The 25,884-nt window shown below is 40.1% G+C and overlaps 1 protein-coding gene across 2 annotated transcripts in view; it reads left to right on the top strand.

The window, feature by feature from the left end:
* The window catches only part of EDM2 (ENHANCED DOWNY MILDEW 2), a 61,275-nt gene continuing 35,391 nt past the window's right edge, over positions 1 to 25,884 (top strand). The window contains exons 1-7 of one of the 2 annotated variants that reach the window (XM_089138981.1): positions 1 to 496; positions 1,494 to 1,954; positions 2,045 to 2,141; positions 11,223 to 11,276; positions 11,385 to 11,539; positions 19,048 to 19,144; positions 19,242 to 19,340. In XM_089138981.1, coding sequence (XP_088995107.1) covers positions 1,545 to 1,954; positions 2,045 to 2,141; positions 11,223 to 11,276; positions 11,385 to 11,539; positions 19,048 to 19,144; positions 19,242 to 19,340 — 912 coding nt within the window. In that variant the 5' untranslated portion in view covers positions 1 to 496; positions 1,494 to 1,544. The remainder of the gene's footprint in view (positions 497 to 1,493; positions 1,955 to 2,044; positions 2,142 to 11,222; positions 11,277 to 11,384; positions 11,540 to 19,047; positions 19,145 to 19,241; positions 19,341 to 25,884) is intronic. The other variant, XM_089138982.1, reaches the window with a different exon arrangement.

The raw sequence follows: 25,884 nt of genomic DNA, 5'->3' as shown, positions 1-25,884 counted from the left end.
GTTGAGGTTAAAACGGAAGACGGGAGCCATCTACTTCAAATTTCATTTCACAACTGCTGAACCTGTGAACCCTAACCCCTTCGAGAAATCAGCTTGCTCGGGTTTCGGAAAAGGAGGGGTTGGAGTATTCTGTCCGAATCCCTTACTGTCCTCGAACGCATGTTTTGATCCAATGCCGGGTGATTGGCGATGAAAAATCCAAACTGTCGAAGAGCGCAATCACATAAAGCGGTGATAGATTTTTTTTATTAACTAGGGGGCTTTGAAAGGAATTCGATGACACTACCTTCAAGCAGAAGAAGGGAGAACTTGCTCTACTGCGATTGAAGAAAGTCATTTCAGTTTTCCTATTCTTGCGTCTTCCTCAAGGTTTATGAAAGGGAGGCGCTGATTGACTCGCGATCGCGATATCTGGGTTCAGTAGGCGACTTGGAAAACCAGTGAAGGGAATTACCGAAAGTTTCATGGATTTTTCGATTGACTGAAGTGATTCGAGGTAGGATCACTTTGTGAATAAGCTAGGGTTGTACATTCGTTGGTTATCCTAACCCTGAATTGCATGCACATGATTAGCAGTCCAGTGACTATCCTGTCAAACTAGTTTAAACCTAGTTCATCACCTTCTTGTTAATCTACTTCTTGGAAAGACTACATGTTTCGTTCCAGTTCCTTCCCCCCACCCATTTGGCTTTGTTAAATTATACTCAGTTCTTTACAATTGAATACGTACTCTTCATTCATTCTTGTTCAAATGTAAGAATTTACTGTAGACCCGTGGGTATTGTCATCGATGTCTCATTATTTCTTGGAACCCTTAAACCTACCCCTGTAGATTTTGTTGTTATTGTATGCCTTGTAATGCTGTTGTTTTAATGAGCTGTTTACATATTCATACTGCTGAAAATTCATGAATCTGAAGCTCTAATTGGCTGTTGTTAGATATAACTGATGTGTTGAAGAGGAAAATCGGGATCCTTGTTGTCTAAGTGCTTAGGTGGCTCTCCAATGCTTTAGGTGGCTTAGGCTTATTAGTGACAACTAAATATGTAAGTAATCTGTAAAGATAACTTTTTTTTTCATCCCTGAACTTTCCATAGCCTCTTACATCGTCAAGACCAATGAAATGGTCAAATTTTAGTCCTATCTTGATCAATGCAGTGCCTTTCTAGCAATGGTTTCCAATACTGATATGGATCTGCAATTTTAGCTTGAAATTCTGAATTTTCTGTTGAAATATTGTATTGCTATTGTTTTCCATTTTGACCTTTGTTGAGATAAAAATTCTTGATGTTACAGTGGTTTAGACCAAAATCTCGCACTATATCTTAACACACTCATAACACACTTAATGAATAGGAGTTTTGATTCACTTTAATGTATGAATGTCAAATGTTTGAAAACTCATATGATATATTCTTTCCAAGTTGCAGCAAAGGTGGGATTGTTAGTCTTATTTTTGTGGATTCTGAATGTTACATGCATCTTCTTTTTAGGTTGCAAGGTAAAGGTGATATTGTCAGTGGTTATCTTTGTGCACTCTGAAAATGATGTCATCTTCAGATGGGGAGGATGAGACTGTGCTACAGTCTGTTGCAAATTATCATTTTGTAGATGACAAGGACGAACCTATTACATTTTCTGTTTTGCCTGTTCAGTGGAGTGACAGTGAGAGCCCTGAATTTACAAAAAGGCAGATCTTTTTGCATGGGACAGCTGACGGGCTTCAGAAAATCTATAAGCAGGTTATATCATGGAAGTTTGACCTTTTGGATGCACAGCCTTTAATTTCAGTGCTTTCTAAGGAGAAAACTTGGATTAATCTCCAAAAACCAAGGAAGAGTTATGAGGATATAATTAGGACAATCTTGATCACAGTGCATTGCCTTCACCTTGTGAGGAAGAATCCAGAGACATCTAGCAAATCCTTGTGGGAACACATGCGGAAAGCTTTCTGGTATGACTACTAATATTAGCAGATGCTCTTTCTTGTCGATTTTGTCATGGTGGTCATTGCAGATCTGATTGGATTCTATGAATTATGCAGCACATATGATGGCCTACCTTCTGAGAATGATCTGATGGATAACATGCCTGTCATTCGTGAAGCTGTTCAAAGAGACAAGAACTTGGCAAAATCCAAGGTGTTATACTTCCTTCAATGTTTTAGCTGATCCCCAATGAACAGATTTTGTTATTCATTTAGATGTAGTATATTATGGTTAGTTCATTAAACTTACTAATCAGATGGGTTTCATTTCGCACAATGCTGGGAATTTATTGAAACTAGACAAAACGTTGACCAAATAATTTGATGTATATCCAAGCTTCTGTCATTGGAAATCCTTTTTTCTTGGGGGGGGGGGATTTTTTATTGTTGGTTCTCTCTTTTTTGATCTTTGTATATTGGAAGGAGTAGAATTGTTGTCTTTCAACGAATCCAGACAACAAATTGTGGGTGCTGCTGCTGTCTTAGTCTTCAGTTTTTTCTTCATTCTGCAGTAGCTTTGGGTGCTTGCTAGCCTTTTCAAGTGAAAATGATTCTCATCTAAGTTCGTATTATTGGGTTCTTTTGCTCACATTTTGTTTCTGGGGTTTCACCAAAAGTCTGTTGATAGAGAGATATAGACCTAGATTGGTAGGAGATCGACTAGAGCCAATATCCTGGATCTATCAACTTGGAGCCAATATCCTGGATCTTGTCCGAGCCAGCCTGATGTAACCCTGGAATACAGGCATAGGGTCTTCTCTAGGATCCAGTAGGCAACTTAGGGTTTGAAATCTGGCTGTTCTAGCTGAAAACATAGTGGGCAGCAGCTGTTTTTTTACTAATTATATGGTCTGCAACTAAGGGGGTTTGAGTTCCAAACCTTGGAGCAATGTGTAGGGGAGTCTAGGGTTTAAGAGGGGAAGGTTCTAGGGTTTGGTTAGGCTAGGGTTAGGTCTGAAATTGAAGAAAAATAATCTGCTTTAACCAAATTTTAATATGGAGAATTATTCTTCAAGCTAGGGTTAGGGAATGAGGAATCTAGGGTTTTTAGGGTAGGGCTAGGGCTAGGTTTAGGTCAAAGGTGGAGAGGGGGTGGAAGAAGGTTATCCTAGAGGGGTTTGAGTTTTGGGTGAATGGCTAAAGGAATATAGGGATCTTAGTTAATTAGGGTTTCGAAGGGGCTTGAGGGTGAAGATGAAGTGCAGGAATTTTCTGTAACTAAAAGAATGGGGCTGTGATGAGTTTGGAAGTACGAAAAGAGAGAGAAGGGAGATGCGATCCTAGTGGAGGGGTAATAGGGTGGCAGGAATATGGGATTTAGGGTTTAATGTACGGGAATAGGTTGCTGCTACCACAGGCGAGGAAGAGAGGAAGAGGGGGGTTCTGCACAAGGGGTGGGAGAGGGTGATAGGGTTGATTGTGGGTACAGCATTGAACTTCCTTGATGGGGGAGTGGTCTGGTCACTCATAGGTTGCTGTATCTGTTGTCTCTAGGCTGCCGCAGGCTAAGAAGAAAAGGAATGGGGACAATTGCAGAAACTAAGCCACTCAGGCATAGAGTTCCTCCTTGCAACCCATGACTCCTATTCTCCTTCAAACCAGTTTTTAATTTTATTAATCCAGTCTTAACTTGTTGCAGCTGAGTGGGGCTATATTTATAGCCCCTTTTTACAAGAAGGAATTTTAAAATAGGACAAAATAAACAAATAAAAGACTACTTAGGTATTCAATTTGAAATAGAATTCCTTCTTGAACTAGAACTCTACTTAAGCAACTAGAAGAGAAATTCTAATTAGAATTCCTCTTTTAATTGTGTGAAGAGAGTTAGTGTGACAAGCATGGTTATCAAAGCGTCCGCTTAGGCGCGCCTAAGCGGCCGCCTAGGCGCGCGGTTGACCGCTAAATTGTGCCGCAACTACGCATTTCTTGCCGCTTCTTTACTTGGCCTCCGCTTGCCGCCTTTCGCCATTACCGCCTGATGCTAGTAACCGTTTTTTACTTTGTAATTTGTGCATATTCTTTTTTTTTTAAACAAGTTTATTCTACAATGCGTTTTATTTAAATATGTGCCTTTTGGTCGGGCCCTTTGCATGACCGGGCCCGGCCGGTGGCTGCCTATTCAACTTGATAATCTGAATCTTATACTACTTGGAATCGTGTGTCTTTTTTTCTGTCGCCTGTTTGGTTAGGATGGATACATCATTCTTTCGTCTTGCGGTCGCCTTTTTGGTGTCCCTTCTGGTGTTGTTTCTCTTTCTTTTCCTTGTTCGTTGTCTCTCTTTTTGTTTGTCTTTGTGCTGTGGTGGTTTGTTTTTATTTTTTGGTTTTTTCATTTGTGTTCTTGTGTTTTTTTTTTTTTGTGTGTTGTTGTGTTGGTTTGTCTTTGTTTTTATGTTTTGTTGTGTTATTTTTTGCTCCGCTTGTCGCTTGCCGCCGCGCCGCTGTCCCTCGCCGCGCCCCCGCTTGGCGCTGCCGCTTTTCCTTGGTGCAGGAATTCCTCTTCAAGTTTATTCCTAGGGGAGTCCTAAGTAGGTTTCTTTATTTGTTGAGTCCTAGTTTGATTTTCTTCAATGTACAAGGCCATAATATAGCTTTAGAGGTAAAGGCAGATTATACATGATTGAATAAAGCTGAGAATTGAGGGATGACTATTGAGTAGTGGGTTCCCTTGGAGGGCAGCCTGTGGCTGGTGTGTGAGACTGATTGCGGAAGATCTACTACTTCTCTTCTCTCTCTCATAATTAAGTACATCATCCCCAACCCAACCCTACCCTCTTACCGAAAAAAAACACCCAACCCTACCCTCTCCCTCCCTCCTTACCTTCATGCAGCTCCAATTCTTCTTCCCCTTTCTCCCTCTTCACCTTGCAGTGATCTGGAATTTCTCCCAACCCAAAAAAACCTGCAACTCCCTATTTCCTTCTCCAAAACCTGCCCCCTTCTAGAAGAGCTAGCTTTGCCAAGTAAGGTAATACCAAAGCATTATTCTAGTTGCAAGGAAGACATCTTAATTCCAAAAGGAAGCAGAGAAGTGCAATGCAAAAGTGGAAACATGTGAAGAAGCAAGAGAGAAGGCTGAAGCAGAACTCATAGTAAAGCGTAATGACACAGACCGATCCATCATAGGCCCACGGCTCTAGGATGAGAGTGCCACATATGGCCTAATCCAAAGAAGGTTACTGGTGGGCCAAGTCTAGCTCATCATGTAGAAGAGTTCATACTTGGGACTTGGGAAGAATTTAGAAGGATCATAGACCTTCTAAAATATCTTGAGTCTAGAACCCTCCCTACAAATATTTACAAGCCTAGAAGGTTCTCCACCATTAGGGGGAGGACACTTGTACATAATCTTAACTGTTCGTGCTACACGACCTCATCTATAAATACAAGTGAGCCTTGTTTGTACAAACCAAGCAATACAAGTGATTTTGTCTCTCAAAGCTCTCTTCAAGTCTCTCCTACTCCACTCATTTGAGGGGTTAAATGCTGACTTAGTATGAGTTGTAGCGAAGTGCTGGCACAGTTGGCTTAGTCGAATACTAAGGCTACAACATTTATGGTATTAGAGCTTTGGTTGTGAGTAGTCAAGCTTATGGGGAAGCATCATGGCTAGTGAGTCCGAAGTGTACAATGTGGTGGCAAGCGAGCATAACCGTGGGAGGGAGACCCATGCCAACAAGGAGAGGTGCAAGGTTAAAGAGAAGTCAGTTGACGTTGGTGGTAAGATGGAGTCACGCCTAATCGGGTGGAGTTGGCAATGGTTGAGACAAAGGAGCGTCTCAATATTGAGGAGCAAAGTAGGAAGGAGTTCGATAGACGGGTCGATGTGCTCAAGGAATCCCTTTTGGGTGTTCTTGATGCCATAGACTATAGGCAACAACTACTTGAGGCCTTTCAAGGTTAAGTGTTGCAGAGGGTTGCCACGGTGGAAGCTGGTGTTGAAGAGTTGAGTGGGGAGTTGGTGACATGCAGGAAGGTGGTTGTTAGAGGAACTATATGGAGAGGCGCCAAAGCTGGAGGTGCCAAAGCCCAAGGCATTTGAGGGAAAGATGGGTGCTCGGGAGGTTGATAACTTCTTGTGGCACATGGATTGTTACTTCGAGGTGCTGGCGATTGACGACGAGCCTACTAAGATAAAGACCGTGACGCTTTACCTCACTGACACCGCGACTCTATTGTGGCAAACAAGGTATGTTAACATGCAAAGGGGTACATGCACTATAGACCCATGGGAGGACTTCAAGAGGGAATTGAAGAAGCAATTTTATTCGGAGGATGCGACCTTCTTGGCAAGGAGAAACATCAAGAGGTTAAAAGCACACATAGTCTATTTGGGACTATGTGAATGTGAAGGAGTTCTCTACGCTAATGTTGGAGGTCCTGAGTATGACCGAGGAAGAAACTCTTTGACTTCATGCATGGTCTCCAAGGTTGGGCCTTGCAAGAGCGTCAATGCCATGGCGTGCAAGACCATGCTTCGGCCATAGCAGTGGCGGAGTCATTGGTGAAGTTTATGAAAGGCGAGCAAGTTAAGGCCAAGAATGGTAATAGTCATAAAGGTGGGGAGAAAAATGGTTTAAGGCTGAGAACACAAAGGAAGGCATAAGCAAGGCCTTCTTATGCAAGGATGGAAAGGTGCAACAAGACAAGAAGAAGAATTTCCAACCGAAGGACAAGTGATTCCTTTGTGACAATCCACATTAGGCTAGCGCTTGCCAAAGAGGAAGGCCCTCAATGCATTACTTGAAGACAAGAGTGTGGATGACACACACATGGGGTCATTACAACAGTTGGTGTGATCAAGGCCAAGGCAACGGAGGCCAAGGCTTTGGAGGTGAGGGCTCCTACCTCACAAAAGGGGTTGATGTATGTATAGGCGAGTGTCAACAACAATACAATGAGGGCAATGGTTGACATGGGAGCTACGCACAATTTTGTCTTGATGGAGTAGGCAAAGAGATTGGGGTTGAAGATGACCAAGGAGGGAGGATGGCTAAAAGCCGTCAACTTGCAAGCCCGCCCTAGTAATGGAGTTGCTCGTGGGGTCAAGATGATCATTGGGGAATTGAAGGGCATTGTAGACTTGTCGTTGGTGCCAATGAATGATTTTCAAATGGTGTTGGGTATGGAGATTGAGGAGACCCTTGACGAGTTCAAGGGCGTGATGTCCCCAGAGTTACTTGAGAGGTTACCACCTAGGAGAGAGGTGGACCATGTAATTGAGTTGGAGCCCGTTGCCAAACCACCAGGCATGGCACCTTACAAATGTCTCCACTAGAGTTAGATTGAGGAAGCAACTCAAGGAGTTACTGGATGCAGGCTTCATATGACCATCAAAAGCTCCCTACTGGGCACAATTGCTATGGCTGTGCATCGACTATCGGGTGTTGAACAATGCACTAATGACGTTTTGTACCTTGATGAAGAAGATATTCTATCCCTTCCTTGACATGTTTGTGGTGGTGTACTTGGATGACATTGTCATCTATAGCAACACCTTAGAAGAGCACACTATTGAGCCTTATCGAGGAGGCTGGAGCATGATCCTATATCTAAGAGTTTAATTGCCCGAGTCAAAAAGGGCAAGACAAGACGATTTTGGGAGAAAGACGGGGTGCTGATGCTAAGAAGAGGACTATTTATGTTCCTAAGTGAAATAACTTGAGGAAGAATCTTATCCAAGAATGCCACGACAACAAGTGGGTTGGACATTTGGGGCAACAACGCACTTGTGCAGTATAGGAGGCAACATACTTTTGGTCTCATATGAGAGTTGACATTGAGTGAGAGTTGACATTGAGTCCTATGTCTTGTGTGCCAACAAGACAAGGTGGAGTAACAACCACCAAGGGGTTTGTTGGAGCCATTGCCTACACCGAGTCGAGCTTGGGAGAGTGTATTCATGGATTTTATAAGCACTCTACCTAATTTCGAAGGTTGTGGGTTGATTATGGGGATTGATAGATCTTCAAAGTATGACACATTTGTGGCGGCATCATGGAATTGCACGACAGAAGAGGTGGCTTGGCTATTCCTGAAGAATGTTGTCAAGGATTTGGGTGTGCCACAATCAATCATAAGTGATCATGACTCTTGCTTCACGGGGAGGTTTTGGATGGTGTTTTTCAAGTTGCCGGGCACAACACTACGACACTCGACAAGCTTCCCCTTGCAAATGGATGGGCAAATGGAGCGTTTCGACGACTTGCTAGAGTTATCAAGGCATTTTGTGATTGCCAACTAGCGAGATTGGGTTAAGTTGCTCGATGTGGCTCAATTCTCCTACAATCTCCAAAGGAGCGAGGTGACAAATCAAAGTCTGTTTGATATTGCCATGGGGCAGCAACCATAGACGCTGCACACGATGATGGCTGGCTAGATAGGGAAGAGCTCCTCGATGTGCAAATTTGCAAAGGAGTGGCAAGAGAAGGTAGATGTGGCTAATTCATACTTAGACAAAGCCACAAAGAATATGAAGAAATGGGGCGACAAAGATGTACGACCTGCGAGATTCGAAGTTGGGGACTTAGTCATGGTGAAGCTTCTACCTCAACAATTCAAGTCCCTAAGGAAGGTGCACAAACGGTTGGTGAGGATGAAGGCCCGTTCGAGATTGTGAAGAAGGTTGGCAAGTTTTCCTATTAGTTCAGCCTACCACATAAGCTAAATATTCACTTGGTCTTCCATGCAAGTATGCTTAAGCAATATCATGGAGATGCAGAGGAACCAAGTCGTGGAGTGACAATGAGCACCAATGAGCGTGACTACTTCCTATAACAAGGAGGTCGATTACATGATGGAGGATAGAGTTATGTGGAAGTGAGGAGTACCTCCTAGTCGGGAATATTTGGTGAAGTGGAAGGGACTAGAGAGCGAAGCAAATTGGGAATCAATAGAATCTTTGTGGCAGTTCCAAGATCAACTACAAAAGTCCCACGAGGAAGATTCAACAAGGACGTAGATGGGTTAGGCGGGGGAGAATGAGACAGCGTGGTCCATCATAGCCCCACGGGTTAGAATGAGACGGCCACACATGGCTTAGTAGTGGGCCAAGTTTAGACCATCATCTAGAAGAGTCCGCACTTGGGAGAAATCTTGAAGGATCTTAGACTTGGTCAAATATCTAGAGTCTAGAACCCTCAGAAATATCTAGAAGTCTGAAAGGTTCTCCATTGTTAGATGGAGGACACTAGTTCATAATCTTAACCGTTTGTTCTATTCTACTCACTTGTAAGAAGGGGTGAGCCTTATTTGTACAAATCAAGCAAGCAATCAAGTAATACAAGTGATTCTTTCTCTCAGAGCTCTCTTCAAGTTCTGTCATACTCACTCATTTGAGGGGTTAAAGGCTGACTTAGTAGGAGTTGATCCTAAATGCTGGCACGGTTGGTTTAGTCGAATACTAAGGCCGTGACAGTAAGCTATAAAAAAGTGAAAAACACCGTATACAGAAAATGAATGAAAGAATAGATGCACACCTTGAGTTTGAGACCTTGAGTTAAGATTTAAAAAAATAACAGAGAGTGAAAGGAGAAAATTGTACATAGTTTTAGTCTTTTTGAGTTTGAGGCTTTTTAAGAAACTGAACACAGTTTGGGACTTGAGAAGGAGAACACATAGGTGAGTGATGTCTTCTCTAGTTCTCTTTTTCTAAGTGTATTTGTTAAACACTCTTCTACTCTTGTATTCTTCCAAGGTGATATGACTTTGAAAGGGAAAGAGTAGGTTTTAATCTTGTCTTTTTGGAATTTGAATAGTTTAAGATTCTTAAACGGAAAAATATATATAGTTTATGAATATGTTAAAAGTCAATATGTAAAATTGGGTTTCGTCCCCCCCCCCCCCCCCATTTTGTTTTTCCAAGTCAATATGTATTTTCCCCCCTAGAGATCTTCTAATAATTTAATGCATGGTTGATTTGAAAACTTTCAAATCTAGGTGACAAAATGCTCAAAAAAATTACATACATGCTTCTAATAATAACCTCTGATTTTTAATATAAAAAAGGAATTTTTAATATCTAAATAATTTTAAAAAATATAAATACATACTAATTATCTTAAAAAGCTCCACAGCATACTCCAATAATTGCATACATGTTTCCACTAATACTCTCCTATTTTCAAATTTAAAACAGGTATTAATTAGTTTTTTTCAATATTTTTAAAATTATTTAAATATATGAAAAAAAAAGTTAAAATATATAATTAAAAGAAAAAAATTTGATTCAACAGCATCACAACAATACGGTGTTTCAACTCTTACATACATTAATTTGAAGCTCATACATCTACTAGGCATATACATTTTTAGGAATATGCATAGTTTACAAAATAATTTTTAATAACAAAAAAATAAAAAAATAGGAGGAAGAACCAAAAATTGATTTTGACACTACAAATTCATAGATCAACAATCTAAAGTAAACACACTTAAATTTGGAAGCAATCCAAGGAGATTTAAAACACAAACAAAACAAAAATAAAAAAAGGTGGAAGTTGGTTACTCACTTTGCAAGATTTGAGAAAATCCACAAATGGAGGACCAAATCTAGTGTTTGAATGAAATGGAGTTCTAGAAATTAGGTATATATATATTGAAAAAAGGTTGAAATCTGAAGAGGCGATATCGCCCAAAATCATGATACCTTAACGCAGCTATCGATCGAAAATGTTTATTTTTATAACTTGTTTTGTATCATTTCGGCCGATACCGAAAAGATACCAAATTTCGTGTCGTATCAACCGGAATGTCGTATAGGACCAAATCTAGTGTTTGAATGAAATGGAGTTCTAGAAATTATGTGAAATAGGGGTAGAATCCAAGAGAAATAATTTTTTTTGAAAAAAGGTCGAAATCTGAGAGGCGATATCGACCAAAATCATGATACCTGCGAAATAACGCAGCTATCGATCGAAAATGTTTATTTTTGTAACTTGTTTTGTATCATTTAGGCCGATACCAAAAGATACGAAATTTCGTGTCATATCGACCAGAATGTCGTATTGTTTTGGTCCATGCAAAACATTTCGGATGCCTGACCTTGAGTTTCATTTCGTTTTTTAAAAATGTGCTGACATTTTGCTCAAAATTTCGACATTTTGCTCAAAATTTCTTCTATGGTCAATGGGAGAAAAAATTGTATAAACCACTTAACTATTTATGTGATTGCTTGCAAAGGTTCTTTTAACCTAAAAGATATTTACTGTCTTCTTGGTAATAATGTTGTAAGCAGTATCTACTTACATTTCTGGAGGAGAAGAAGCAGCGGAAGAGGATTTCCAGTGAGGTTAGTGCTACTGTTTTACTTGCTAGATTTTATTTTGCAATAGCGTCCCTTTCTCTTATTTGGTTGATATTCTTACTTCCATTTTAAGCAATTGATCCGTATCAAAAGGATGGTCTGCAGGATGATGGTCAATCTGGTCCGGATGCAAAGAAACGTAAATTTATAGTTGATGATGAAGATATGGAAGGAGATGAATCTGATGAAGAGAATGAGCTTTTTGATTCTGTTTGTGCTATCTGTGACAATGGAGGTACCATTTTGTGGTATGCTTCTAACCTAATGGATCTTGATGTTTTATTGTCATTTTTTTTTTTGGTTTCAACATTACTTGTGAAATCCTGCTTGTTATGACCCTCTGTAATACCCTGGGTTAATCAAATAATCACTCCCTCGAATGATGCTTCTCCCTCCCTCAATCTCCCCGGCAATGTTGCAATACCACATAGACACTGCAATTGAATGATCAATCAGGAGTTAAAAAGGAAATTGTCATAGAAGTACCCAATTAACACAATAATAGTTACTCAAGTCTGCAAAAGGTACCTCCCTATCCTGTAGCATCACCCGAATTGCCCGAAGTACCTGAGGTTATTCCCCACTCATATGGACCGAGCTTGCCTTTTTTCTCTCCCAGATCCAGTCCCTCGCTACCGCTTAATATAGCCCCCCCAATGCTCGCAATCCTAACAAACTACTTTGATCCTCGATAACTCCCTCATACTTTACTCCTGTCGTGTACGCTCCTCAATATTAGTATCCTAACACTGCCATTTCAAAATTTGCTTTTGAAGCAAAATAAAAAGCCAAATTAAACCCGCATGCTTACTTCTCACTCGAGAGGGGTATCCATTTTGTTGTTTTAATCTTCCGTCCTTTTATGTACTTCACGCGTTCAATTATGATTTTTTTATAGAGGTCTACATCATTTACTTTTAAGCAGATAAGTACTGTTGAGTGTTGATGCAATTCATTCAAAAAAGAAGTACTGTTGATGCAGGGGCATTGTATTATCAATGTTGATTCTATTTTTATTAATATTTTTTATTTTACTTTATTTACAGATTTTCCCATCCTAGTAATGTTTAGACCTGTCCTAAGTAAGAATTCGAGTTGGTTCAAGTTCGTGTTTTAGCTCCCTTTGTTCTAATGTAAAGTGGGTTGAAGTGAACGAGTGTGAATACTCTCCCTGTAGTGTGTTTCATCAAAGCCGAACATAAGGGACATATAGAATCTATAGATCTGCAGGATGGTTCATTTTGCTTAATCACCAATCATTATAACCATTGTGTTTTGTTTGCCTGAATTTACTGTGCTGAATCTAGCATCCAGGATCTTTGGCATCCCAAGCATTGATGGTTAATTAAATTTTTTTGGAGTTGTTTGTAACTCCTTGTCTTCTGGTGTTGTGGCCACAGTCTCCAATGAAATAGAACCTCACGTAGTCTTTGAAACGTTGGGTGCGCTCTTTGGTCTTCTCCCTCTGTCTTCCCTTTTATGGAGAGGATTGTTACAATCATCTTCTCTATCCACTCTCATAAATGGGGATTTATTGTATCTGTTTTCTCCGTCTCTACGGCATTCCTTCCATCACGTTCACTCTCAATCTTGTACGGAATGTGGACTTGGGACTACAATTGGTGCCTTTCTTGTTCTACGAGGTGGTTGCAGCCTCTAGTAGGATTTGTGTCCTCTTGAGTTTGGAATGAAGGTCCTCTTATCACTGTGGTCAAGCCTTGTTAAATTAGAGGTTGCAAGCTGCTCAAGCTTGTTCTATTGTGCCGGTCAGCAGCCAGCTTTGCTATTGTCTCAGCCAGCTTCATATTGGTAGGTTCAAACATGGGTTTGATGCCAATCTGATGCAGCATTGGTTGTCATAGACAAGAAAGTTGGCAAATCTTCTAGTATCCAATGGAATAGAAGTAAATATAAGAGCTCTCAGGTATGGCTTGTCGCCCTTTTGTTGTGCATTTACAACTCAGATTGAATTGTGATTTTAGGGGATTGGTATAGGGGCCCTGGGGAGGGACTGCTGTAAAACTGAGCTGATTTTGAGGTTTCATACAAATAGCGGGTTGTTAGGTCAAGGATCATAGGTCAAAGGGTCTAGAGGGGGATTCTTTGCTTGTAACTATGGGAGAATGCTTTCTAAAAAGGTGGGTTGCTTACTGAGTATTAATGGGCCCTGAATTTTGCAATAGCAGGTTTTACTGTGAGGAATGTATAACGAAGGTTTTAGGGCTGGAATGGGGTTCATCTGTAAAGGTCTTTTTTAACTAAAATGGGATAGAGATAGAGTTTGGGATTAGGATCCAGTAGGAACTTACTGATAATGAGTGTTTCATAAATTGATTTGAATTTGCAATTAGGTTGTTGATGAAGGTTCTTAAATGGAGGAAAACTGAGTCCACAGTACAGCAGGATTTGGACTTTAGACACCAACAAGCCTTGCCCCAACTAAATGGGGTCGGCTACATGGGTTCTTGCCTTTTAATCAGCTTCTTTTAAGCGATGCTAGATACAAGGAGAAGTTGACCCGAATCTTGGGTTAGGGGTACTTTGGTAATTTCCCTGGATTCTTAGGGTTGCCCAGGAGTTCCAGCAAAAGGGAAAGACGTTTCAGGGGTTTTAGGGTCTTCTAAGGCTTCAGATAACCCTGCTGTAACTGAGAATCAGGTCTGAAACTACTGTATTGAATTTCAATTTCAAATTCAAACTCAAATTAGGGTTAGGGTAGGTTTTGGCCAGGATGTGGTTGGGGTCTGTCTTTTTCTGGTTTGTAATTCAGAGGGAGGGTTTGATGTCTCAGACGTTTTAAGAAGGTCAGGATAATCTAAACTAGGATTTTTCAGAGATTTAAAGAATTCTGCAGATCTTCAGTGGAAGATGAAGTGCAGAAATTTCAAAACTCAGAAAAACAGAACCTAAGTTAGAGATTAACTGCAGATTACTATCACAAGGGTGGGGTGACCTAAAGGAAGTGGAAAGGGGGGTCTAAAGGGGCTAGGGAGGTGGGTCTTATGGCAGGGAAGGTGCTGCTGCCTTTTCAGGAAAAAGGGAAGGGGAGGAAGTGGCTATGGTTGCTATGGGGGAAGTGTAGGGTTGTACTTGGAGGAAGGACTGAAGTTGAGTTGCTGCTGAAGATTGAAGGAGAAGGAGAAGAACTAAAACCACAGAAAACATTGACATGCAGCTGCGGGTCACCCACTTTGGGAACCCACAACTTCTCTCAAGCCGTTCTTCAATTCCCAATATCATTAACTCATAACTGGAAATTACATGGGACTAATGGGGGTGCTTATAGCCCTTTTCCAAGAAGTGGACTCGAACTGGGAATCCTTAATTGATAAGGATCCATCTGCTGATCTTAGATTGGAATCTAAATAATTAAAGACAATGCAAAACCTAACAAACTCCTAAAAGATAAGAACCCTGTTGGATAAAAAATCTTATCTTATCCACAACTAATTAACATTTGCCAAACTACAACTCTCACATAACTTTTAAACTGGGACTCTAACTGAATAAGCGAAGGACTCCACAAAAATAACTGGACTAATTTTGGCTAAATAGGACCCGATCCAGGGTGGATAATGACCAAAATGCCCCCGTGTTGGTTCGTCCCCCTAGGGCTTGCCTCAAATCTTGAGTGGGCTTGGGCCCTTCTTCGGCCCTTCTTGGGCTGTCCTTGGCTGGTTACATCACAAGGCCTAAGCTATGCATATCCTTTGATGCAGAATTGGCAGCAGATACAAAAGAGAGAAAAGCCCAAAGCTCAAGCCCATTAAAGCCTAAGGACATGACCCAAAACAGCCCATGGCTTGCATGGGCTAGGACTATTGGAGTGGGTTAAAATGAGCCCATGGTTTCATGGACTTGGATCACTTTAGTGGAAGAAGAATATCAGCCCACTATTTTGAACTAAGCCCAAGTCTAGCTTTGAAAAGTCAACAAAAGGAGCTAGTAGGTGGTGTTGGTTAGTGGTGGGGTATAGTTGGTGGATATTTTCATTATTGTTTTGACTAGTGGTGTTGGGTAGTAGTTGGATGTTTCCAATGTTGTTTTGACTAGTGGTGTTGGGTAGTAGTTGGATGTTTCCATTAATGTTTGTAGTAGGTTGTGTTAGCTAGTGGTTGGATGTTACCATTAATGTTTTTGTTTCTTTAGAATGCTATATAAAGAGACTTATGTAAATGGTGAAAAAACAACTGATCTATTGAAATCAAATTGCTTTGTTAGCATTCCTTCTCTATGGAGACTCCTTGTGTTTAATCAAGGTAGGTTGGTGTTTGACCCAATCGATCCACCTTGCGGTGTGAAGCCCGGGTGTTACTTTGTTGTCATTATTGTTCTCTTAATTCTCTTATATTGTTCCATCCATTTCTTCTTTATAGTCTATTGCTGTTTTGAAGACTTATTTAGTCCTTGTTCTTCAAACCAATATTCTTGTTCTACCACTCCGGTTTTCAGCCTACCTTTATATCTGAAGTTTATTTATCTTAAGTCTATCAAATCTGAAGTTGATTCCCTGTGAAAGGTCCTATTTGGCTACTGTTTTGATCATTCAAATACAGTACTACATTATCCTTCCTCACCAAATCCTTCAAACTATCTTGGACTTTAAGTGCCAAGGATCTCAGGCACTTGAACTTCAAAGATTAAGGAACCTTGATCTAAATTTGAAACACCAATTTTCAAACTTTCAAAAGAGAAAACATCTGATCATGCAAGCAGAAATCACATAAATCAATCTGATTATTTGTCCCGCGATGCAGGTATGCAAAGGGCTTAAAGCCTTACAGTGTAGAGCCGATAAATAAAGGACTTGGAAAATTGACTAACAACTCTCACAAATGGAGGATTAGAAGATATTAAAGACAACAGAACTAAAATCCTACTAACCAAGTCCTGAACAAACTAATAGTTGTTTGAAAGGACTTCCAACAAAATACAATTTGAGCTCTTGCATGAGATTGTGGCTCCTATTACAATCTGGTAAAAATAAAAGCTAATAATTTAAAAGAGAAATAGGCTAGAAGACTATTTTGACCTTGAATTAACTTGGACCAGCAAATAAACCAAATTAACCCAATCTGGACCAACATTAAACGATGGATTCCTATTTGTAACGACAAAACAGAGTAGGAAATCTGCCAGGATTCGGTGAAATTGAAGCTAAATATAGTAGCTCTGGGTTGGGGCTGTTGGGTGTTTTCTTTACGAGTTTTACAAATCAGAATTAAAGGTGGTTGTAAGGGGATTATTTGGCAGGTCCTTTGGATGGACTGATGTATAATTTGGTTGATCCTAACATTCCTAAAAAGTAGGGGTTGGTTGAGGGAACTTAGGAGTGGATATTCTAGGGTTTATTGGAATAGGTTGGGGATGAAACCTGGGGGAAGTGTGGGTGGTAGTAGATTAATTCCAAGATATGATTCAAAATTAAGTGGATTTTCAGATTTGGACTCTAATGAACGCATTTTTAGTGAACTCTGGAAGTTGAAGATGATGGAATCTAGGGTTTAGGCAGGTCAGGTTTGGCTACAAGTCAGACCAAACGTCTGATTCAATGTCGGGTGAACGTGTATGGATTTTGTAAGGATTTGGGTAGCTGGATTGGGAGACCCGAACTGTGCTTATGAGCTCTGCAATAATGGAGTTGTAGGTTTTGGTAAAAGATAAATTAAATGGGGAAGAAGAAAGGTTTGAGGTTGTATTATGTTATCTTGGATAAAGGAGGATCCTCTAGGATTTTAAGCACCTAGTTGGGATGGATTTTAAACACCATAGCCATGCGAAGCTGGACTGCAATCATCAGTTGAAGGTCCCAGGATGGGAGACAGAACAGCCAAGTTGCACGCAGAATACTTTCCAATCTCAAAACTCTTCTATTCTTCCCACAGTGGGGATTTCTAAGGGATAAACAGCCTAAAATTTGAGTCCTAATTGGAGTGGAAAACATAATAGAAACCTTGCGTGGGCTACAGTCTCACTAAAATGAAATAATTCCTACCTTTTATCTGAATGCCATCCCACAGTGGGGATTTCAAAGGGACAAACAGCCTAAAATTTGAGTCCTAATTGGAGTGGAAAACATAATAGAAACCTTGCGTGGGCTACAGTCTCACTAAAATGAAATAATTCCTACCTTTTATCTGAATGCCACACTACCCGTTACTTTTAATGAGCAAATTAAAACTTCCCTCCATGTGTGGGGTCTACATACAGCACTGATTGTTACTAATTTTGAGAGAAAAGACCCTAATACCCTAACCCAAGCTGACCCACTAATTAAAAAAAATTGAACCAACATTGAACCTGGTTCAATTTACTTAAAACACTGGAGAATAACTTGTTGGGCCATGATTTCTTGGCCTTCTTATGGATGTGGGTCAGTTGGCCAGCATTATGTGGTTAAATGCTTTTCTGTTTATAGTAGGTGATGGGGACTTCACACCATGCCCACCCATCACTTCTTACTACCGGAGGCGGAGGCGACGGAACCTTTTGATTTAGTTTGGCTACTAGAAAGTGTCATCCCTACCCTTGGGGCCTTGGTCCACATGTCCCCCTTTTTTTGAATAACATCGGTATTAGTAGTCATTGGGATTTTATTTTATTGTATGAGGTAGATTAGGAAAGTTTCTATTTCAGTTGGGATTTGAGTTAATCTCTTTTCTTTATTTCATAAAGGCTATTGTAGGAAACTCATTGTACTCTATAAGCAAGCCCCAAGAATTTGGGGGTTGAAGAATTGGTTGGGGGGGGGGGGGAGGAAAAAAGAAAAAGGAAAGAAAAATTGAACTTGCAACTCTCTCTTTCTTGCTGGTGGAACCTCCTCCTCCTTCCACAGGTAAGCTCTCTCCTTCTTTGCTGCTCCTTTGTATTTGGAAAATTCTATTTTCACCCTCTTTTCTTAGACTTACTATTATTTTCTCAAAAAAGCCTTGTTTTCTTGCCCTGGAAAATCTTCTCTTATTCTCCAGAACCTCACGACTGCATTCTTGCTACAGAAAAAGTTTTAGTTGTTTCTTACTTTTCTTTTCTTCTCCATCCCAGTGGCAGCCACTGTTTTTCTGCTGAACAGTTTTCTTTCCTCTTGTTTCTTACTCCCTCTTGTTCTACAAAGCCTCACGGCAGTCCTACTTTCTGTCGAACCATACTGGCAGAATTGTTTTCTGCAATATTTATTCTCCCAATCCTTGTTTACTTCTCTGTTCATCGTCACCTTCCATCTGTTACAGTAATGCTCCCATGCTGGTTGATTGATTATTACTAGGCTGCTAGTTACATATTTGTTATTCCTAACTAATTTCTACTTGATGTTTGGTTATATGTTGGTTGGTTTGAGTTTAGGAGTGTGAGTTTTTCTTTTATCTTTCTACATTGGATGTAAACTTGCACCTATATTGAATAAAGCTGATCATATTATTACTTGCTGAAAATTTTATTTCTTAGAATGTAATGCGCCTAACCCCCTTGCCTAGTAGCATTGATTAATCAAATAAGGATTCTTAATTGTTCTCTTGAGTCATTAGATATTTGCATATTACTTATAATCTTGTTTGCAGAATTTTAATTCTGTATTGTTCTAAGTGAATTTAATTATGTGCTGTGCAAACCCCTCCCCTCATCCCTTGTAGTGTCTTACTTGGCCTAGGATCCTGTTTCTTGTAGAATACCCTAGTTTCTAGGGCTGTCCTACATTAGTTGGTCCGACATTTAAATGTTGTGGTTTTTTTTTTTAAATTAAAAATTTTATTTTTTCCGGCAGTTGCGAAGGAAGGTGCTTGAGGTCATTTCATCCAACCAAAAAGGATGGCGCGGAGTCTGAGTGTGACTCCCTTGGTTTATCCAGGTTTCAGGTGGAGGTATGTACCTTCTATACTCACTTTTTCCCTGCTTTCTTTGATTTCTGTGGTTCATCTCTTGTGTTGTAAACTCTACACCTTCAATGGTTGTTTGCAGGCCATCACAAACTTCCTATGCAAGAATTGTCAATATAAACAACACCAGTGTTTTGCATGTGGGGAATTGGGTTCTTCTGATAAAGATTCTAATCCCAAGGTATGAAATTTTAAAGTCATCACATACCTGAATGTTTTGTTTGGCTGAGATTTGCAAACTGAGAACATTGGGGTTGTTAGAGTCAGTATTGTCAATGAACCAATCCCAACTTGTTTTTTTTTCTCAACATGCTTGTTATTGTCACAAGCACTGTGGCTCACATCTGCACAACAATTTCCTGCCACAAATGCACTTCTTGCAACCATATCCACTCACTTCTGTTGAATGTTTAGATACATTTGCACAACCCAACAGAGCACCATGCGTATTCATGTATCGACACAACTAGGCAAACCACATGACAAAGCATTATGTGGTCCGGTAGTGTTCTTACATGCATGATGCAAAATGGCCTCTTAGGTTACAACCCTAATCTTGAGGAATTCCAATGGTTGGATGGGTTAGAGGATTAGGGCTGTTGGGTAGATCAAACTTTCAAGAAAGGACTGGAATTTAGGGTTTTAATGTTGTGCTTTGGCTGCAACTTGGATCAAGCTGGAGTTTAATGGAGGTGGTCTGATGCTCCAAATATGGGGCTGATCTGATGGATGAAAATGGCTGGTAGGACCTCCAGAAAAAAAACACCTTGCTCGTTTGGTCCTTGTAGGTCAAGAGACTGAGAGTTTCAGAAAATCAAATTTAACTCACTGTCATTGCAGTCTTTCAATAGCAGCACAGCTTGTATGAATCAGAAACTTGGAAAGCAGACAATAATGGAGAGGATGGTATTCAACCTGGTTATAAGGAAAGCTTTGTAGAAGCTCTAGGCTCCAGGATTATTTGCCCAACCAATCCCACCAACTTAGATGAATTAGCTATGCAGAAAAATGTAGCAGCTGCTAGCAGATTGCACAAACAATAGAATTCGAATGCTCAAGCCAACTTTACTCTTCCCATGATGAGGGGGCTTAAAGGCTAATTACATTATCCTACTTGTCCCCAGAAAAAGGACTCAAAGACAGCACAGCTCCTTCGAAAATTGTGGGAGCTGTGGTAACTATTAACTTCTAATTACACTGAAATATTACTAATTGCTGTAACTGAAATCGATCCAACAACCGAAACCATATTGAACTAGGTTAAATCATGGTTCAATCAAATTAATCAAAAAGCCTAAAAAAATGTGGAGCAATTTACTCTGACACCCCAAAACAAAGGCTATACATTGACACCTCACTTTATATTTGAAGAACAAAGACGCCCCAAAGTTGAACTTTCATTGGACATGTTAGTTCAATCCATTTTTGAATACTGTCAAGCCACTGTTAAGTCTCTTTAAAATCTCAAAATTACCCTTTCAATTAATAGATTACCTAAATATCCTTAGGAAAAACAGAGGAAAAGAAAGAGATTTGGGTTAAGGAAGTATAGTGGAAATATTACTAGTTAGGGCTGTAGGTCTCCTCATTCACCAGTAGCTTGCCCAAACAATCTGCTTTTTTTGGACATTCATGCTTCAAACTGAATCATCTTCATTTTATGTTTTGATCTTTCTTAGTTTCTTTTTGTGTCTCATTTTCCGCAAATTTTGGGTCTGATACCATAGAGACAGATTTGCAAATTCCATCTTCACTGCACTTCCAAGTCGACAGTTATCTATGGGTGCTGTAAATCATTTTGAGATCTTGACTGGGATAGATTCAAATGATAACTTTGTCTATGATCCATTTTTTCCCCTATATAAAGAAAGCAAACAAATATTAACCATTAAATATTACATGTAACAGTTGTCCTCAATCTGCTGCTTGCACGGATAATATCCACCCAACAGCAAAACAAAAATTCAGGGTTATTGGAGAATAACTCTAATGGATAAGGGTAGATGTGGTCTTTAAACCCCATTATATATATAAGTGTATAATGGTCGTTGCATCTATGCCACTGACCATTGTAATGGAATTAGAGCTGTGTGGTTTTCAAATTTTAAGGAGGTGGGGTGTCAGGGTTTAGACACCTCTGTTTTGGCTTGTCGGAGCAATTGGCACATAAATATATTTTGGATATACTTTACTGCTACAAGTAGTAGTTTCAGAGTAGGTCTTTATATGTGTATCAGTTCCCTTGGCTTAGTAGTATCCTTCTTCAATGGATGGATAGAGGTCATGAACTTCTCATTGTTTGTCATGGCACAAAGGCAAGTCTTGGCAGTGGAGGGTTGTCTAAGCACTTAGGCGCCCAACAAGGTGTTGCCAAGGCACTTGAGGCATTTTTAATTCATTTATGATATCTAGTGTAAAATGATATAACTATTTGCATTGCTTATCAATAATCAATACTTAAGTTATACACATATGTGAGGATAAGGAGCATCATGGTAGAAAAACCAGCACTTTTAAGCAATACCATGAGACATGAATCAGCATTAGGATGTTGCTAATTTAGAGAAACAACAAAAATTGAACAGAAACAGAGATATAAAGGATATTTGTAAAAAGTGACAAAGCTGTAAAATACACTACCAAGTTGTCAAGAATAAGCAGTGTATAATATTTTAAGTCTACCAAATATAAGCAACATTACGATAAGTAACATATTATAGAATAGAATAGGAATCTGTTACTGTTTTCACCGGTATTCGGTAATATATAAGAAACAAATTTGACATCAGATATGTGGCTTAACATATAAGACAATTATAAACATGGTAGGAGCTGATCAAGAGAAAAGACAAGGCTAAAGTTGTTCTACGGCAGTTTCCCATAAACCAGCAACAGAAAGAAAAAGAAAGAGATTTTTAGGTGAAGAGCCAAGGAGCAAGGAGATGAGGCAGCGAGCAGCATCTTCAGCAGCAGCAATGTAGAGGGAAGGAGAAAAAACCCCTTACAGTGCAGAGCAAGGAGCTGGTTTCCTATCAATTAGGCTGGTTCAATTGGTTCTGATCAAACCCCAAAAAGAACTGATCCAATGGGGTTTGGCCCAACAAGAGTTGGACCTAGTTAAATTAGTTAGTAAATTTTTTATTTTTAGTCTTTTAGTTGTTTTAGTTTTCATATGCAGGAGTGCATTAGGCTTTGATTTGAACTTTGTTTTATAGTTTTGTTTCAAATAGGATTTGTGTGTGTGTTTTGAAAAAGTTCGTTTTAGGGTGCAATTGCAGATTGAATAGATGATTTGAGAGATGAGCTAAGCGTTATTTGATTGTGAGATTTCCTTCCCTTTCCTTCTATTCCTTCTCTTCTAATTCCCCTTCACTAAAAGGTCAAAAGCCAATTGTAGCACAGGGTCGAGGGGTCGTGAGATATAGCTGAAGTGGGGGTAAGAACACCCTCCTCCACAAAAAAAAAAGGAGTAGAGAGAAGATAAGCAAACAATCAGAGGTTAGAAACATTCTTGGTTTTAAGATTTTGCTACCATCGCAGGCTGGAAGTCTGATCTGTTCGAGTAAGTGAACCCCAAACACCGACGAAGCTTGCTGCTGGTTTCAACTGGTACTCCAGGAGTCCCATTGTTTGTTGAAGTCAAAGTTCAAGACTGATCTGCTGTTGATCACTGCTGGAAGCCGGCAAATACCTCGCATCTCTTCCCTTTTTTCAAGAGTTAAGTCCCCATTGTAAAACCTGTTTTCCCCTTTTAGTATATTTGCTTATTAATTCCAGCATTAACCCAGTAGTCTTCTTAGAGTTACTATTTCGCCTTTTCCCAACCTGCAGCTCCCTTCTATTCTGTTCCCTGTTTTAACTCTTGTCTCTTATTTTATCAATTTGTCCCATCCGTTCACATCTTATTATTATTAATTTAATCCAATTATACGCGTATCCTTTTGTTGCTTTGTTTCTAATTCTTAACTTTCTGAAATTATTTTGGTGCCATCCCATTATATCATTTGATCTATATGCCATTTTACCATTCCTGAAAGGCTTTCATTTATTTGCCATTCTGCAATTTCTAATGGACTTTCACTTATTTACAGTTTTGCTGTTACTTAAAGGTGTTCGTTTATTTACAATTTTCAATTTTTTTCCTGCCATCTGTTGAAATTCCTTGTATTTACCATCTTGCGATCATCCCGGCACCTATATTATCTTCGTCATGGTATCCAACAATGAAGTACTCCAATGGTTTTAACTCTTATTAAGACCGAAATAGATGCTAAATTTGATACTCTTACTGCCATTGTCAATTATATAAAGAGAATGATGGAATCTATGAAGCATCTATTGATCAATTAAAAGCTTCAGATAAAGAAAAGTGCCCCATGCTAGTTGGGAGTTCTTCCATCCCTGACCCTCCTTATGGTATACCATCAAGGTCTCCAACCCAAGTGCCCAATGCTACTTGGAAGTTCTTCCATCCCCAAACTTCCTGAGACCTAAGTGCCCATTGCTACTTGGAAGTTCTTCCATCCCCAAACTTCCTCATGGTATATCATCAAGGTCTCTAACCCTTAACATTTGCAGCGCCACCATATGTAGCTGGTCGTTATGATGACTATGGAACTGATATAGGAGCAAGGTTGGATCTTCCAGAATTTTATGGTGACAATGATCCAGAACAGTACCTTGATTGGATTCATATTTTGGTGATCTTTTTCAGATGGTATGGGTTAACTGAAGGCAGAAAAATATTATTTGCAGAAGCTAAACTGCAAGGCACAGCTCGAGTATGGTGGCTGAAGGAACAACTACAAAATCGAACCTGAGGCTTTGGTGTAATTGCTACTTGGGTTGAATTGCATGAACTTATTAACAGAAGGTTCTTTCCACAATCCCACTGACTACAAGCAACATTTGCACCTTAGGCTTGCACAGTTGCAATAGGAGAACCTAACTGTTGAAGAGTATACTAATAAATTTTATTATCGTGCTATCCTGTCTGATTTTGATTGGGATGATGAAGTATTGGTGGCATTGTTTTGTAACAGATTGCATTATCAGATTAGTGTTCCACTTGGTTCCAGTCGATTACCTACAATGGAGATGCTGTGCAGTTTACATATTTGGGTAGAGGAGAGTCTTAAACAACCATACACTTGGAGGACCTTTCCAGACACCTCTCCCCGGGGTAATGGTTGCAATCAACAATGACATACTTATCAATAGAGGTTTTTCAACGAACCACTGGTGTCTGGTTCAACAATGGCACTTTCACAGAATTCAGCAGGTTTAGATTCCTTTAGAAACCCTAAACCCCTCTACCTTTTGCTGGAATTTACTCGGCAAACCCTAAGTCTAGGAAAATAACCAATTTACCCCCAACCCTAGGCCTGGTTTTCATCAATTGGTATCAGAGCTGCAGATACCAGCAATCCAAACACCACCATTGATGCATTCCTGTTAGCTAGAGTCGTGGAAGAATTGACCAACAGCCTTCACATTTGAGGTTACTTGAGTATGGGCCATGAGTAAACTTCATCTCCAAATTCCTTGTTTCTGAAGATGAAGATGAAGATGAAGATGAAGATGAAGATGAAGATGAAGATTGGAAGAGGAGTCCTTTTACACCACAGTTAAAGCAGATAACCATATAGGCAAAGTATTCATTGATAGTGGGAGTAGTGTCAACTTGGTGTCTGATGCGTTTGTGAAAAGGGCCAATCTGAAATTAAAAGAGGATGCCCACCCCTATGGTGTCTCCCTCTTGAATGATGATAGGATAAAAGTTTCTCATGGATGTTTAGTCCCTATTTGTCTTCATGCTTACTATGATGAAATTTGGTGTGATGTAATTCATATTAGGGTAAGTGATAGTGTATTTGGGAGACCTTGGTTGTATGCAAGGTCCGACGTGTCGACGGGTGTCGCCGTGTCGGTGGCCGGCGACACCACCGACATGTCGACATCAATCGACATGTCGGACGATTTAAATTTTATTCGATCGGCCATCGGTGGTTATAGACTTATAGTTGCAGGAGCTGTTGCAGTGGGAGGAGCGTTCACCGAGGAGGCATTGATACCCATCACCGGGTTTTGATCAAATGTAACTGGCTTTGGCATCATAGCAGCAGCAGCAGCTGTAGCTGCAGAACGTATATCAGAAGGTGAAGCCGAAGCAGGAATCGCGTAGTAAGGCACGCAGTCAGGGAAGTTAAGAATTGCATCAGCACCCTTGAGAGGCTGAGAGCTAGAACTACGACATCATAGGCAGCAACGGCCATTTCGGCTGATGGGAAAGTTCCAAGCCATATGCGACTTGAGGAGGAAGGATGCAGAGTTGCAGACGAGCAGAGGGAGGTAGAAACCCCAAATCTCGGTGATGGTTTGGCTCTTCCACTTCGGTGGGTCCGACGACTCCGATGACTTCGACGATTTATCACGACTTGATTTTCATGAGAAGAAAACGAAGTAGAAGTGCAAAACTGAAGAAGATGAATCAGAATAGCTTCTGGGTGCTGCAGAGCCTGCGTTTCTGCGTCGGTTAGCTTTAAACAATCGGTGAGATCGAAAAATCGAGTCTATCGGCGATATATCGCCGACATATTGTAAAATCGGTGTCGCTGGGGGGTGTCATGTCGCCCCCCAGCGACAGCATGAAATATCGCCTCGTGTCGCCGATTGTATGTAGACTTGTAAATGGATAACCGAAATCCACCTTCGAATTTGCATTC

Source organism: Hakea prostrata, chromosome 10 (assembly GCF_041222555.1).
Source record: "Hakea prostrata isolate BN-2017 chromosome 10, UWA_Hpros_2, whole genome shotgun sequence".
NCBI classification, from domain to species: domain Eukaryota; kingdom Viridiplantae; phylum Streptophyta; class Magnoliopsida; order Proteales; family Proteaceae; genus Hakea; species Hakea prostrata.
This window is presented reverse-complemented; position numbering and strand designations above follow the sequence as displayed.